At 39.7% G+C, this 17758-nt stretch overlaps 1 protein-coding gene across 2 annotated transcripts in view; it reads right to left on the reverse strand.

Annotated features, from left to right (window-relative positions):
- Positions 1–17758, reverse strand: part of SLC35F4 (solute carrier family 35 member F4) — a 163249-nt gene that overhangs the window by 8698 nt on the left and 136793 nt on the right. For both annotated transcript variants that reach the window (XM_016156145.2, XM_016156147.2), the window contains exons 2-4: positions 16023–16208; positions 11166–11463; positions 6231–6450 (exon numbers count right to left, since the gene is read on the reverse strand). In XM_016156145.2, coding sequence (XP_016011631.1) covers positions 6231–6450; positions 11166–11463; positions 16023–16208 — 704 coding nt within the window. The remainder of the gene's footprint in view (positions 1–6230; positions 6451–11165; positions 11464–16022; positions 16209–17758) is intronic.

The following is a 17758-nucleotide window of genomic DNA, read 5'->3' on the forward strand; positions in this document are numbered from 1 at the left end:
AATATTAGCTTAGACCACTTAAATTGACATATCAATTACAGCAGTGTCTCTTTCAATTGCCTTCATGGAGAGAAGCATTTTTCACTTCAGGGGGTCAGACAACGTTGTTAGTTAAGTTCTCAAAGCATGAAAATGTGAGCATTTGAGATGTTGGAAAAATATTTTTCTCTATGGTATGAACAGTAATTTATAGGTTAATAATTTAGGCTATATAGGTTTCCTGTGGGGAAAGATAAGTTAAATTATTTTCTACATTTTTTATTTAAGTGTCACAAGTATCTGATAGAATAAATTCTCTATGGCTATGTTTTAAGAAATTTCAATATGTTTTTAATCTGCACAGTTGGAACTAAGGGAAGAGATCTTAGTTAACCTAGAAAATGCAGGAAAATGTTGGGCGGAAGCCCCCTTCGGAGTGGTTGTTTGGATGGTCTCAAAGTGGCACTACTCGGCACTTTTAGTTAACTGAAAAATAAATACTCTTCAAATTTCCAGGGAATGAACAACCCAAGCACAGATCTGAGTCACCTGCATTTTCAGAATTAATCAGTCATAAAGGAAGGATTAATAGCCTGTTCTTCTCAATAGTAACACAAAACAACTCTTCTCAGGCTCAGGACACAGGAAATGTGCCTGCAGGAAGCCAGTGCCTTAAATACCCTGTCGGAAGAGCTCATATGTGCACATCCACGTGATGAAACCACAAAAATGCCTCTGAGCACATTAGCCTCCCATGAGGGACTCCTGTGCTGAAAATGCACTATCTCATGGTGCCACCTACTTCGCTTTGGAAAAACATGGCTCTGCTCACAACCTATTTCAGTTCCAGTCCGTAACCAACAAGAGGTGTCTGATTAAGACAGAACACCCACCACTGCCATTACCTGAATCTGTTTTGGGTGAGAATGTAGGCAACTGCAGTGACCATAAAACTGACAATGCCTCAATTTTTAACATTCTAAATCTCTTCGTCCTCTCACATCGAGGTGAACCCATTATCCCAGCATGCCACCTGAGCGACATCACCTCCAGAGACAGCTACCTTCCTCTGCAAACTCAGCCCCCTCTGAAAGCCTCTGCATCAACTTCTTGAGACTGTTCGAGTTGGTTCCTAAAGCCGAACCAAAGAGGACCACAAACGTAAACATTTGGTAGCCTCACTATGCCATATACCTCTTGTGGCCCTGAGTGAAAGCTAGGCTTCCTTTACCTCTCAAAATCTTAGTTTATACAGATAAAGGCTAGAGAAACATCCAGCTTTTGACTATTCTTATTTTCTTGTATCTTCATTCCCTACCCTACTCTCCCAAACCAGAAGGGTCTGGCCCTTTTCTGGCTCTCCATGAGGGTTTCCCATTGACGAAGTAGCTCTTCTAGGGTTCAGGGTATTGAGACAAACCTTTAGTTGCTTCTCTTTTTATTTGTAATCCTAATATCTTTCTTTAATTTGCCTTGTGCTTAACTCTGTTCCTGAAGGTGGATGGGAAGTGGAGGAGCTACACAGCTCACAGTGGACCCTGGAATCCCAAGCCTACAGCAGCCACAGAAGTGTAGGGTCTCAAAGCTACACTGCCAGCAGAGCCGTATACATGTTCATGACTAAAAGTCAGCAGCTGAACGTGGGACACGCATTAATGGCTTAAGCCAATGAGACCTGCACTGATGATTATCCTTATTCTTTCTGAGTATATTTGCAGACAGTCTATTTTCAAGGAGCCAGGCTATACAGAATTCTTGTTTTTCCACATGTTACATGTAAGATCTCATGAAGAAGAACCACATGTTTTCCTCACATCCAATGAAATTGGGCAGGAGCGGAAATGAGAAAATGAAAGAGGTGGCTAGGCAGTCTATAGCTGTCCAGATACTGTATATATGTGAGGGGGAGGAAGGTGGGTCCTTAAGACAGGTCAAACCCAAGGGGTGCAAAGCCTCAAACCAAGATTTCTACCTCCCCATCCTCTGCCACACATACATATCTATTTTTATGAATAAAATCCAACTGAAAATGATCTCAAGGGGAGACCAAGATGGAAAAGAGGAAAAGAAACGCTAAATGAAAGACTGAAGAGTGTGTGTGTGTGTGTGTGTGTGTGTGTGTGTGTGTGTGTAAGGATAGAGTAGACCTATTGACTGAGCCTTGTTGAAGGGGTTACGGATTCCTTGTGAGCATAAAATCAGCTTTCTCCCCTAGCCCCGTATTCCTAAGTTGTCCTCCTGCCAAGAGGGGTATGAAAGGGACCAGTCCCCCTACACATCCTCTACTGCCTCTTCCAGGAACCATTAAGGTTCTGAATAGAGGATTCTGCACCCACCTGAATGAACGGTTACTGTGTAAATGTCAACCGAAGGCAAGATGGAAATAAAATATTGTCTTGACTCTTATCTAAATGTGTAATATTGGCATAAATCAGTAGCTGCTCAGCTCCAGTGTCCTGATTTATGGTGCACTGGAGCCCAATTTTAGTTCAGAGAAGCACAGTTTAAGCAATGAAACATTCACTTTAACTGGAATACTCTAGTCGGTTCTTGGTGGATGTAGGAAAATCTCCAAAAGAGCCACAGTTTGGGAAGTAAACTGCACAGGGACACAATTATAGCTGAAGTGACATCGCTTCATCTCCTAAATCTGCTGAAAGAAAAACTTCAATTAATAATATAAAAAAACAAGGGAGGGAGAAGATCTTAAAGAAAAGGTTTTAATTTTCTAGTCTGACATTTACTTTTCATTGGAGTAAAATAGATACCAGTGACAGAAAAGAAAAGCCCCAGCCAGTGGCTCATTTTCTTTGAGGAAAAACTCTTTTTTTTTTTTTTTTTATTAAGGCAGTTTCTCTGCTTTTCATGAATTTTAAGAACTCTAGCTACATGACATGAGATCATGGAGATGAGAAAATACTCATCTTCAAAGCTGCAAGAACTGGATTCTCACCAATATTTTTGCAAGTAAAAAATGATCTTTTACAGAAGTTTCCTAATTTCCATGGGATAATCATATATCGGCTGTAAACTATTCATTAAAGAGTTTTCTAACACACCAAAGTTTAGCAGCAAATTGGTTGAAATGATTTCATAATAGAAAACTAAATGCACAACAGATTATCTTTCTACCTGTAATTCGATCAACACTCCAAGGAAACAAAATAATAAGTTATTTATAATACAAAATTAGTTTTTATGTAAGCATTGCTAATTCTGGTGAACCCATGCTCCAGATTAATTCATAGTTACTGATATTATAATGTAAAGCATCCTTCCTTCTGTCCATGTGTTATTTTGACATGAAAAATAGAACTAGGAAAGGCCATATATTTATCGTAAATGTAATTATTCTTGATGTAAAGCATATGAGAATTATAATTCAAAAAAGATCTGTTTATAAACTACTGAAGCCTTAGAATGAGTCAGAAATATTAATTTTAATTCGATGACTGAAAGCACCCTTTTAGGTATTTTTTTAAAAGAGTAGTCCAAGTGGGGCAGCATTTATGGATGTATTTATGGATACATCCATAAATACTGGATGTATCCATAAATACATCCAGTATTTATGGATGTAGCCAATAAAAGCTCCATTTATGTTGTCGGTATTCTGTTTGCCTTCCTTTAATTTCTCAAATGACCTAATTATACATGTTCTCAATATGTCTCAGGAGGGAAATTGCTGATACTGTCAAAAGGCAAAATGCTGAGTACGTTTTGGGGCTTCTTATATTCCATGGCCCGATTAAGGGCATCATTAAAGTTATACCTTGACCTTCTTCTGTAACATGGCATTAAACACTACCTAATATCTTACAGGGAGAAGTGAAGCACTTTCTGTCATTTAAAAAGAAAAACATCTGACTTCTACCAGCATGTTTCACATCAATACTTACCATTTGCCATCCATAATGTCTTCCTTTATGTATATAACACTTATTGGCTACTTAACATTTTTCCTATCAGGTCTTATAGATGTATTCATTTCCTGAGGATACTATTACAATGTACCACAAACTTGGTAACTAAAAACAACAGACATTTACTGTCTCACAGTTCTGGAGGCCAGAAGTTTAAGTCCAACCGCTCTAGGAGAGAATACACTCCTTGCTTCTAACAGGTTCTGGTGACTGCCCCAGTTTTCCTGGCCACATCGCTCCTATCTCTGTCTCTGTGGTTACATTGCCTCCTCTTCTTCTGTGTGTCTCTCCTGCGTGTGCCTCTTATAAGGGTACTTGTTATTGGATTTAGAGGCCACCCAGATAATCCAGGGTGACCTTTTCTTTGCAAGATCCTTAAATTATATCTGTAAAGATCATAAGGTCACATCCACATGTTCTAGGGATTAGTTCATGGACACCTTATTGGGAGCACCATTCAATCCTCTACAGATGCCAATTTTAAAATGGCAATGGTTTGGAGCCTCTAGACAGATTTCCTAAATCTGTGATTTAAATATAAGTTACACAGTTGAGTTTTTTTTCTTAAAAGACCTAAGTAAACATTGAACCTCTTTTGGTATGACTTTTTGTGTCAGGAAGTTCCATAGTTAAATGTATTCATTCACTGTAATGCAATTAATTTTCTCACTGGTAAAACTTACAGTGAGTGTATTGATTTTTTTTTTTTTTTTTTTTGGTATTCAGATGCTACTGAAAGAGCAGAAAAGCCTTACATCTCCTCTTTCCCTCTCTTCTGACAAGGCCCTCCAAGTTCTCATGGATCATCCATGGTGGTAGTAAATTGAAAAGAGAAAGGTCTCATTAGCATGAGTTCATTCAAGATATTCTTAAATATCTATTGAGTCCCTACTTTTTTCCCTGAATTATTCTAGGTGTTAGAGATAGATGTAGAGTTGGCTTTATGGACATATGACCTGTGTAGACGCAAAGGCCCCATGATTTAAAGCGTCTCATCCCTGGTTTAATGTTCTGCTGTTACCGTCTTGAAATCATTAATAATTTTTTTGACAGAGGACCTTGTGTTTTCATTTTTCATTAGACCCCACAAATTATGTAGCCTAAATTAAGGTCCCTGCTCTCAAGGTTTTGTCAGGGTACCTGGTGATGGACAACCAGTACTCCACATGTAAAGACATGATGCTAAGCCCTTTGGGTGTCAAATCTAAGATTAGCTAGTGGAGAAAATGGTACCACATCTGAATATATTCTAATGGCATCATAAACTAATTTAGAGTTTCTCATATTATCTATTATTATAGTTTTCTACTTTATGTTCATGTCAAACTTTAGTCTTACACTCAAGCAACATCTCCCAAGATGCAACCAGAATTGCTGATTGGCTATTTAAAAAAAGTTTTCAGGGTTAATGGCTATCATAAACTCTCTATCAAATATAGACAATTATCTCAGCACTTAGGGCGGAAAGAACTCTGGACTCATTGCAACAAGAGCAGTATTTTGACAGCGAAATATGTTTCAAATCCAATCTTTGATATCTCTTTCAGAGAACAATAATTATATGATGCTTATCTTCTAAGAAAAGGTTATTCATTTAGACCTTCTTCTGAAGAATTATTTTCTCAATTTTTTCATCATGGTGACATGCTAGATTATATAAATGTGATCTGACTCCTTAAATTTGCATGGTTTTCAATCAATCAAACCTGGAACAAGCATACAATTTTTTAAAACTCCATGTTATTTCTGAAAGGAATAAACTCAGAACTGAAGTGATTAGTGGCAGTTTAATGCAGTTCAGTTAATTTGTACTCAAAAGCAGTTGTTGCTTTTAGTTCCATTTCCAGATTAGTCATATAGACATACAGCCACTTTAAACAACATTGTGCCATTAACAGTGACTTTAATTACTGTTTGGTAATCTTATCTACTTATACCAGTATTAATGAAATCATCTGTGGAGGTCATCTGTGGGGGGTGGGGAAACAGGAGGGGGTTGATTGAGAAAAAGCAAATCATCATCTTTACTGTGGCTAATTTTCTCAGGCCCTTCTTTCCTGAGGACAGAAGGAGTTGACCATTAATTCTAAATAAAAGAGCTTATTTTCCCTGCTTCTTGTTGAAATCAGTTGACTGCCCAATGGGAATCTCTTTATTCTTTAATGATGTTGTAACTGCCTAAGCATCCTAATGAATATTCAAATTCCAATCTATACTTGGAACCAATGGGAAAGTTTTACAGAAACTTCATGAAACAAAGTAGCTCTTGCGATGCCAAGGAGTTATGACTAAGGGAGGCCTCACACATTGATTCAAGTGTGCTATTACCCTCACTCCCATGAACCTGTCCTTCAGCACAATCCACGACAGCAAGAAGACAAAGGCTTTGTTACAACAGAACAGGGCAGAGACATCCGTGGCTGTCAGCTTCTTTAAAGCCAATAAATACAGGTAGTTCGTCAAAGTCCATAGAATAGAAAAGGGAGCAGTTCTTTTGAGAAAGAGTTTCAATGTCAGACCATCTTCCCCAAAAATCCGACTGCATTCCCTAGAAAAGAAAAAGAGGTTAATAGTCAGATAGTATTTGCGTCACATCTTGTGTTGCCTAACTCCTGACAGCTATTATCAGGCAAGAGCACAAACACCGAAGAGTCATCATTCGTCTGTGGAACATACTAATCCCAGTCCTGCCACCTACAGACCACAAAGGGCTCCACAGAGGTGCAACGGGTTCCATGGCAAAGAGCCTGCATCTCCCCGGGGACAGAGCGAGGCCTCTCCTATCTAGTCATGTTCTCGAGATAACTGGGGCAGCCACTCTGCTGTTGCTGAACATTCTCAGAGAAGCCCAGAGAAATACAGAATTGAGTGGTTGCTGGAATTATTAGCCATTAAAGAGAGAGAAGATTCTTTCCTAATGGGCAAACGCAGCAGGATCAAGATGGCTGCTACTGTGTGATCTGGCTGTAGACAACTTGCAGCCTCACATATCATGTGAAGCCATACACAGCTTGGGATGTTACTATTCTTGACACTATGTCTCTTTTTAATATATCTGCCCAAATGACTAATTTTTTCCCCCCTCTGGCACTTTAAGGCAGAAAAACAAAACAAAACCAAACAAAACAACAACGATGACAACAAAAGAAACCTTCTGTAATAACCCCAAAATAGTAAAAAATAAAATAAAAACAACAAAATATAAATTTGTCATTTACAAACATTGGGCTGTGTTGGAGGAATTATTTTAATTCATTGTGTAAAAATAGTCACTTCAGTTAAATCTTTGATTTGTTTGATTTCTGACTAAATTGGTTATTTAGCCCAAGGGGACATTTTAATCAAAATGTTCAAGCTAATGACACAGATAGGCAATAATAGAAGTGATAGAGTAAGGGCTTATTTGACTATAGACTGAAAATGAACTTGCCACTGAGAGAATTTAGCTTTATTTTTTTCACTCAGCTCGCAAATATCCAGTCACTTATTGGGCAACCATGATGTGCCAAGCATTGTATTTTTGAGAGTGGTATAAAAATCTTGTTCAAAGCAACAAGTTACTAATATTTACATGTTTACGATGAAATCTATTTGCATGGGTCTAGATTGTACTAGTGCTGGTTTCTCTCCCAGCTTTTTTGGAAGAGAAATAATTGTGCCTCAAAGCATTGCAAACCAAGGTAATCAATCTCTAGCCAATGTTTGCCTCACATGAGTGAACCACTTTCCCCACAGGAGGGCCACATGGAAGGAGGGGATGAGAAAGCAGGGAGGCGCCAAGCACAGGCGTATGGCCTTCAGTATCAAGTCTCACAGTCAACGTGGCACCCAAGCAGCCTGGAATGCTGGGAATTGCAGGCCAGTGATTTCGGAATGGTTAAAAATGCAGTGTTCACACATAGAAACTTATGTAGTGGTTTCCTTTTATGTAGACGGCAACCAAAGAGAAGGATTTTTCATAAAATTAAAATGCGGTTTCCCAAAGGTAAATTTTAACTTGGAAGAGACAGAACTTTAGAGAAAGGGTTAAATAACCTAAAAGCAAAGGCTTTGTAAAGGAAGCAGAAATGATGAGCGCTCACACACACAGGGAAATTGGTGGCCTCTCTCAATCCTACAGTCATAGAGATATTTGGAATCAGAGCCACACATAAAACAAACAGCCGTTTTCACATACATCCTGGGCACAAGTTTCATATCCTCTACTTACAAAGGGATCTGCTCCATGAGAGTCTGTCAGGGAGAGCCAGAGTTTAGAGTTGTGGGTTTATCCTGACATCTACAACTACTAAAGGCCTTTTAAAATACACATTTACTAAGGACCACAACAAACTCATTTCTCATTAAAGAATTTCTTTTCTTATTTTGGGTCCTAGCCAGTGATCATTCTTCCTTCCCTGAGCCCCCATCATGCTGGGTTGAGTGTTCTCACACAGAGAGTGTTCTCATGTATGCAAGCGAATGGACAGGGAGAGCCTCCCAGGCAGAGTGCTGCTGAGAGAGAGCACCCCCCACCCGCAACTTCCCCACAGAGACTGTTCTTTTCACCTGGGCCACCCTGTCCTCCAGGTACTGGCTACCTCATTGTTCCACTCTTTTTCCCTTCTCACACTGCCATTTACCACTGCTGTTACAGGAATTAAAAATGCTCTCCATTCAAACGTGAGGTCACATGAGTAGAACCCTATACTATCTAAGCATTAAAGTGCTAAGAAATGCAAATTTTCAAAAAAGAATAGATTTCTATGAAGAAGCAAATCACAGTGGCTCTCGGGAAGATGAGATCAAACTTTCTAAGTAAGAGTAATTGACAGGTGGCAAAAATTTGAAATGAAGCTTGGAAGTTGGGGGACACTGATAATTTAATTATGCTCAACATCATTGTAGCAGTTACTAGTTATTGAACTATTTCTGGATGTTAGATGGCATCTTAACCACATTTCATAGGTACCTGACATAGACCAATATATCTTTGACTCTAGTTTCATGCTTTCTCGAGATTATGTTTTCCTTAAGAAAAAAACCTTATTCAAACTAATATATATATATATATATATGTATGTATACACACATACACACACACATATAAAATATTTTTCTTCTTAAGTTTCAAATTCACCCGAGGCAATTGAATTCTCTTGATAGTATATAAATAGAATGATCAAAGTTATCAAAAACTACTTCCAAATGGACAATTGTTATCATCTAGATTTGATACTTTAATAAAAATTCTTTTGATGTTAGTGATAAGGGAAAAACTAAAAATGCTTTCATATCACTCAGGAGAAAAGAAGAAACTAGGCAGAGGGTCTGGCACTATGGGACAAATTCTGTTTCTAATCTTACACGCTAACTCCGTTTTCCCCTTGTTCTGCCCTGAGAGCTTTGGGGAGTGCCTTCTTGGCAGATGGTGCTAATGAGTCTACAGGGAGAGAAAAAGATCAAGGATCTCAGAATTTCCTGGCAGTGTTAGCTTCTCATGCGAAGGAGCGTCTGGAAAATATTCCCTTCGAAGACAATGCTTTCTGCTTAACAATAAAAGCTCTTTGATTTGGTTTTAGAAAATGGTTCTCTTCACTCTACCCAAACGAAAAGGTGGAGGTGTCATGTCAAATCACAGATTTTACTAAATTCTAAGTTAGTCCATCATGAGAGATGTGGTGAAGATGAAGCTTTTCCCCAAAATATTTCTGTCAGTAGCAGCCCCTTGTAAATGTGTTATCTTAAACAAAACTGCCTTGGCTGGCTCCGAGGTACTGCTTCCCATAGTAAACTCCTGTGTTTTGTATCAGGGTGTGTTATCTAGGCTGTAAGAGCCTTCCAGCAGAACACACCTGCCACGGGTACATGCAGACATTTCAAAGAGGGAGGATTTTAGTCTGATAATCACGTTCCCTGCAATCATTTATTAAATATTGCTATTACAAAAGATCTTATGCCCAAGATCATGTCTATTTCTATGAGAATCAAACACAAAGTATCTTTCACAATCACGAACAGGTAGAAGGCTTCTTCCTTTCCTCCAAACCAGAAAATATTTATCATTTTTAAATTGTTTTCTTTTTCTTTAATTAAAGTTGAATTTTCATGAACACACAAGGAAAATCAGCCCACAGTGTGATTTTTAATATTCCCGGGCCCTTCCAAGCTAATGATAGAAAATGGAAATTGAAGATTCATTCACCCTTCATAGTTTATTAAGTTTTTAAGAATAGTCTTATAATGCACCAATTATAATAGTCATTCCTTCTTTTCCTTAGGGACAGGAGAAAGCAAGAAAGTTTATTTTGGCTCTTGCAAGACAAATATATTGTCTTTTGGCTGAGAGGCAATAAGCGAGTGTGGACAACTATCGCTTTCCCATGCCATCCACTGATGTCCTGACTACTGTGTTTTCTTGGTGATCAGAGTGACTGAATAGGAAGCGATTCCTTAGCTCTGGGCTTTTCTTTTCCAAAAGGCGTCTTTTAGCAAAGAAACTTTGACTCAATGCTGCTTTTGCCTTCCTTGAGTGCTATGCAGGGTTGGATGACATTGGCTTTCCCAGCTTCTAGAGCTCTTGAGGATGGGGCTGCGGAAGCCAGGTTTAGCACAGAGCAACCACTAGAACCATGGTACTACTAGGTTCCTGGCTGGGAAACCAACAGGCAAATCCCCGTGTGCTCCTAGGCAACAAAGAATGGCATCTTTAAAATTATTCCAGGGACAAACTTCCCTTTGCATGAAATCAGGTCATTAAATCTGCTTAGGGACCACAGTGTCCAGAACATTGAGTAAATGTTTTTGTAACAATTAATTTTATTAATACATTTTTTCCCCTTGGCTTGAGATACTGGGTGTTCTTTTAAAACATGACTTTCAGAAATAAATAGATCTGGACTGAAATCTGGGTTCCATTATTTATAAGTGTGTGACCTTGAGTAAGTCATTTAACCTTTCTAAACTTGTTTCCACATGTGTTAAAATAGGGATAATAACACCCCTGTAGAAGGTGGATATTACCACCAACACTGAGTAAATAAGGTAAGATATACAAAAACACCAGCACAGTGCCTGGCATGTTGTAAACCCTCAGTGATATAAATATATTTTTAGGGGAAATGATTCTGTGTCCTAGTGTTCATGTGTTCATCACTGACCCTAGATCCTGTCTCTCCACACTCTCCCAGTCAACTCGGCAGGTATTCCAAAGAGATGAAATCATGCATATTTGCATGGAATTATTTTAAAACATCTCCTATTGGCCATTTACATAAAACATACCTGAATTTTTTCATTGGAGATTGCTTTTCTTGAGCTGTGGCCAGATGACCAGAATAATAGACTGGGAAAAACATAATGTTCCAGTTTGTTGAAAACCAAGTCATGAAAAATGGACAGTAGAAGTTCTTATAAGTAATTTTTACAATCTGTGTGGTTCCAACCCAAGATGATGACACTGACAAGATGATCAAGAGTCCCCAGACAGCCTTCAGAACCATAGATGTGCAGGACAGGCAGCGAGCCTTGATTCTGTTTTCCTGGCTGCTGTTCTCAGGATGCGTCTGTGTTCCATCATCCCCTGAAAACAGGAAAGAAATACAAGGAATCAGGTTATAAAACAGCAATCAAAGAGGCAGACAGCAGAATCACCGGTGGTTTTCTTTTCTATCTTCAGTTGAAGAGACTGATAACTCTGGGTCATTATCTCTTCAGAATCTCTGCTCTGTAAGGTATGGTAGTATCTGGACCTCCAACCAGGCCATGATGATGTTCATGAACTTGGTGGATGCTGTGCTGTTCTCCAGTACACCTTAGCCACTTCCTTGTAAGAACATTACACATTTCAGCCCCAAAGACTTCAGCTTTGGCCACATGACCTGCTTTGTCTAATCAAATGCGAGCAGATGTGAGTATGCCACTTTCCAGCAGAGCTTGAAGAGGCATCACAAGGTCTCACCAGCTCTCTTGCTCTTCCTCTCTGTCACTAGAATGGAAAATCTGAAATACGAGCTGCTCTTTCAGTCTATGTGGAAGAATGAGCAGAACCCAGCCTTGTATCTGCTGACATGAAAAGTGAGAAATAAATACTTGTTGTTCTTTTCCACTGATTTTTTCAACTGCAGCAAAGATGACTTTTAAATTGAAAGCAATGTGTCCCAAGAACAGAGCAGTCCTGACTACACAAAGTCATTTCCCACCTCAGGACAAATTACCATTTAATGTAGTTCTGGGAGCACAACGAGTTCTACTTTGTATTTTTACATCTACTAAAAATATTAGTAGCATTTTTTTTTCATACTAAAATAGTCAAAGCTCTCTAAAAATGACAATCATAAAGGCCTTCTCTCCTGGTAGAAAAACAAGTTCAACACACCAAATTTATGTACCTGTCAGGAAGTTAAGTGGGGGCAGAGGACACCCTGAGTCCCTGTGCTCCCCGAGATCCCAGGTGGTAGAATCTTGGGGGAAGAGAGGCAGAATTGGCTGCAAGATTCTCTTCTGTGTCTTCAGGCATATTCCTTAAGCACAGGGTTTATCTTGGGGTGCGGGGTGGGGTGGTGAAGAAAGTGGTGCCACTGGCCAATTGCAAGTGGTAGTAATGGTTTTCTTACTTTACCTCTCCAGAACCTACCGGCTCTCCCACTGAATGCGTTCCTCCTGTTTAATGAGCCAGGCGTGACTGCCCCACCGGGGTAAATACTTTCCCTCAGCTAAGATTTTCTGATAATTATTTGGGAAAGTGAATTCTTCATTGGGGAATATTAACCAAGTAAGGACGAACACAGCAATTACTTTATAACTTCCAAGGTTTACAAACAGTGCTGAATTCTCAGGGCCTAGGCCTTCAGAAGATGAAGACTGGTATTCTTCTATTCATTCATTCAACCAAATCATATGGTGACTACCAGGAGGTAGGTAGCTAGTTGGGTTCAAAGATGAAAGACTTGAGTTCATGGCCTAGTACAGTGTGATAAGAGCGGCCTATGGCAGATACAAGGCCATAGAGGCAGAAGAGAAGCACTTGTTAAGGGGTGGGATGGGAAATAATCAGGGGAAAATCCATGATGCGTGACATTGAGATGAGTCTGGAAGTATGGGTTGGCCAGCTCTCTTGAAAACAGTTCTGCAAATTCCCGCTATGATCATGTGGTTTATGCAGAGAGTAGAGGGGAAAAACCTAAAATGAAAAAGAGGGTAGAATAAGAGACTCTCACATTGGGAGCCTGGGAAAAGAACAGGAATCTACCCAATTAAATATTATTCCCATTTTATAGGTGAAAAAACTGGGACTTGCTTTAGGATTGCCTAAGGTTGAACACAAGTCAGTATGATCTCAGGGTCCAAGTCTTTTATTCTGAACACTCGTTGTGTCTAGGATTCAGGTTTGAGTGCTCTGTTCAATCACTGAAAGTTTCAGAAATGGTTTGAAGAAAAAGTTCCGTTTCCTGGTGGGAATAGTAGTCTTTCATGAGTTTAAGAGAAGTGACACTTCAGAGAAAGGTGTACTCTACTACACTTCGGATCACATTATTCTCGGGGACTATCTCATAAAGAAAAAAAAGTTCTACAAAGATTCTAAGTATCACTTTGTGCTAACATCTGCCTTCACTGTCACCTTCTTTGAAGATTGCTTCTGTGCTACCACCAAACCATGGATAGTACTTTTGAAGACATCAATAGTCATCTAAATCCTTCTATAGCATTGGCCCATTCTTCTTTTGCTAACTAGATTTAATTGTTGCCACTTCTTTAATTTTACCATCTATAGATACACAGAGAGATTAGGTCTCCAGAGCTCTTTTATTTTTCTGACTATTTTAAACATGATTTTTACAGAAACTGTATCCATTTCTATGAACTTTGGTTGGAGTCATACAAATTAGTGGGAGAGGCTACTAGAATTTGGACCCATGCCTGTTAAGTCCTAGTCCTGTTGTGGTATAGCCCTGAGTACATGTTTAAGTCCAGTCTTAGCTTTTTTATCTGTCAAACAGTGATAATAACTATCTCATAGGATTTGTTTTAAAAATCCTAGGTTAAGCACCATAACATTCATGAAAGCCGAGTGAGCCGCTTTTAAGAATATTCTCCTTTTCTCCTTTTTCTTTAGTGCCCCGGAACATCCTCAAGTGCCTGCTGAATCATCACAGAAAGAGTAAATTATGTCCCATGTGATCTTTAATGATATAGTCTTTGAAATTTGTAATCTCTATATGATAGATAGGGCAAGTCTTTATTAACCAGCTTATTTAATTAACTGAAACATTCTGTTCTGCAGATAACTGGGATAATAGGAATATTACTGTAACTTATTAAAGCCAATTAAAACTTTCTGAAGGTTTAAGATGTCATTTTCTTTAGTTTTTAAAAAGAATTTTAGCCTTGGGGTTCACATCATTTAAAAATATTGTCGCTTTTTGAAAAACATCTTTTCTGATATAAAAATACCTCTTCTCAAATTAGTAGGACCCTAGAAGAAGAGGCTTTCACACCTCCTCTCTATCTTTGTTTACCCCCATCTCTAACTGCATCCCCATCATTGCCATTTCTCTCTCTTTTTTTCTTAGTACTTGCTTTTTTGGATGGAGTATTTTGCTGTTTTTGCTGCTGTTATTGTCTTTAAGAATGCAAGAGATTTTCACATGTCTCTGGCCAAGCTGAGGAAATAAATCAGAGGAGGGATTGAAAATGCAGGTAGAAGAGATGAAAGGAGGTGATCATGGATACAGGAAAATGAGTTAACATCAGAAACGTTAGAAAACACAGGACTCAAAGGTGGTCTCGCAACGATGTCAGTTGGCAAACAAAAGAACAGAGACATTTTGAGGAAGAAAAGAAAGCATCTGATAGCATGTATTTCTTTTGTTCTTTGGGGGAAGGTGCGGTGATGAGAGGAAGGAAGTATGGACTCGGCGCTTGAGAGCATTCTCTGGGGAAGGTAATAAGATGTCCACCATCAAGAAATAACAGAATTGGGCAGCAGGTTACTGGACCCAGCTGCCTTTAACAATGATAGATTTATTGGGAAACTCATGGACATCGTTATGAAATTTATCTAGCAATTCCAGTAATCCAAGTAATGGAGTTGGTGAGCAGTCAAGCAGATAAGAGGAAAAGATAAGATCTTGACTGATCAGGAAATGCTAATTAGGGACGGGAGGAGAGTCCCGAAGGCAGTGTGAAATTGGGAAAACTAGAAGAGCTCCAAGGACTGGCAGTCCTCATAAGGACAAGAGCAGCGTCTGTGACTTTCTTGGAATTTTTATTCTTCTCAGAATAGGCACAAGTGTGTTATTTCTGAACCCCAGGGATGAGATAAAAGATGCTGGCTTTTGACACTTTAAAGATGAGAAAACCAGTTACCTTATAAATGCCATTAGATGCCATTGTTTAACCAGGTGTTAAGCCCTTCAAAAATAGGTTCTGGTATTCAGTTTCCGAGCTACACTATATACCACCGATAGATAATACAAATGTGCTTCTTGATTTATGATCGGGTTATGTCCTGATAAACTCATTGTGAGTTGAAAATAGTGTGTCTAATATACACTTAATATTACACTGTAGGCAGGGGTCCCTGATGATCTGAGGTGGAGCTGAGGTAGTGATGCCAGTGCTGGGGAGCAGCTGCAAATGCAGATGAAGCTTTGCTGGCTTGTTTGCCGTTCACCTCCTGCTGTGCGACCTGGTTCCTAACAGGCCACAAACCAGCACCAGTCAACTGCTAGGCTGCCCCAGGGATTGGGGACCCCTGCAGAGCATCTGTTGTTTATCCTTTTGATCACAGATCTGAATGGAAGCCATAGTGGCTGCCACAGTCCAGCATCATGGGAGAGTGCAATATAGCATATCACTAGCCCAGGAAAAGATCAAAATTTAAAGTATAATTTCCACTGAATATGCATTGCTTTCACACCATTGTGAATCAAAAAATCCTGTCAGACCATCGTTAGCTGGGGACCATCTGTATCTATACATTTCCCTTCTTCCTTCTGCCCCCACTTGATAAACCTTCCTCATACCACTCCTAAGAGTTCATGTACCATTTCTGTGTTCTGTATCAACGGTGAGATCTTTCATGGCCAGTTAGAAGGTTACCTGGATGCACTGTTATTTAAGAGGAGGTCACCAGCATACCTGATCTGTTCTGTCTCTCGACTCTATGTCCACAAACTCCAGAGGATCCTCGGCTCTGAAGTTCAAGAATAGGAGCAGAAGAGTCTTCGGTGACAGAAAGAGGGGACAGCTGTTTACTGATGCCACTGTGTGAACTGGGGCAGTTGGCTCCTGGTTTACATCGAGTAACTGATGACCTGGAGGTACCTGGGAAGAGAGAGTTCACACCAGTTTGAGAACTTCCTGGAGGAAAACCTGGAAACAGATTTTAAATGCTTTTGCAGTAAAATATATGGCAGCCACAATCACAGTCCATATGGAACATCTGTTGAGCTCATTTCTAATTTTGTAAAAGGGGCTCCTAAAAAGAAAATGCTATGTTGTCAACGTCTGTGTCTCTAAGATAAAGGGTCTTTTTAGATATATTCAATAACTAGAAACGAACAACAGAATACGGTGTTTGTGTCGCTACATCTGTTCTGAATTAGAACTGTTACCACTGTCTAATAGTTTGCCTCAAGGAAAGCAAAGTGTTGTGTTATGCTCTCTTCCTCCCTTTCCTTCTCAACGTTGACTGTTGAATTCCTAACTGGTAAAACTCCCAACGGTCTCCTGTCAAATCCACTCTGCACTTTCCATCAGGTTAATCCCTAAAATTCAACTTCATTGTGTCTCCTCAGGCACCTCTGGCCTCTGTCCACAGCTAAAAATGAAAACTCAGCCTTCAGGACCCTCCACAGGCTAAGCCCCTTCCTATCCCGATTACTCCTCCATGACCCCCAACCTGGGGTGGCTTCCCGGGCTGCAACCAGTGCAGTCACTCAGGATGCTGTGCTCAGAAGGATCCGCCCAACCCCCACCACTGCACACGTGTGGGGGAGTGATTCGATCTCATGGTGGGACGGCCAGTGTCTGGGGGGGGGGTGCCTGCACTCACCCAGCAAATATCCCCGTGTTCAAGGGAGCAGCAGACATTAAATAGCAAATTAAAAAACACACACACACACACACACACCATGAAATGTAGAGGCGAGGAGAGAGGGGGAGACATGCATAAGAAAGAAAAAAATTTTCTGCTCTTTCACCAAGGGGGCCTACATTTTCATTTCGTACTGGGGCCTTGGATTACCTTGCCTGCCCTGCCCCAACCTGAATAGTTCATTTCAATGAAGCTGGTTCTGTCCATGTTCTGACACCTTATTCTCAGTGCTGAAAGTTTTTAAGACTTTCATGGGCTTTTCCTCTGCCTGGAACGCTCTAAATAGATCCAAACCCTTGAACACTAAGATTGAGTCCTGATTGGTTCATGTGGTCTTTGCTATCAGATCATATGGATCTATACTTTCTTCGAACTTGTATTGTCTGAGTTTACTCTGGCAGCAGTCATACACCAATAATTAATTTTCTTATGTGTGATGACTTTGACTCTTTGTCTATATAAACTCCTTTCCCACTCCCCATATCAGAGACTGTGTTGTTTCTTCTCTTTCTCCTCCTCCTCCTCCTCTCCCTCCCCCACTCTCCCTCTCTTTCCCTCTCTCCCCATCTCCACTCCCCCACCCACTTTAAATAAACTTTCAAAATTTGGAATTTTATATTTACAGGAAAGTTAAAAAGTCACTTCAGAGAATTCCCATATACCCTTTATCCAGTTTCTTCTAACGTTAACATTTTATGTGCCCCTGGCGCATTTGTCAAAATTAGGAGATTAACATTGGCAATTACTATTCACCACACTTCAAACTTCACTTGGATTT

Source organism: Rousettus aegyptiacus, unplaced genomic scaffold (assembly GCF_014176215.1).
Source record: "Rousettus aegyptiacus isolate mRouAeg1 unplaced genomic scaffold, mRouAeg1.p scaffold_m13_p_3, whole genome shotgun sequence".
NCBI lineage: Eukaryota > Metazoa > Chordata > Mammalia > Chiroptera > Pteropodidae > Rousettus > Rousettus aegyptiacus.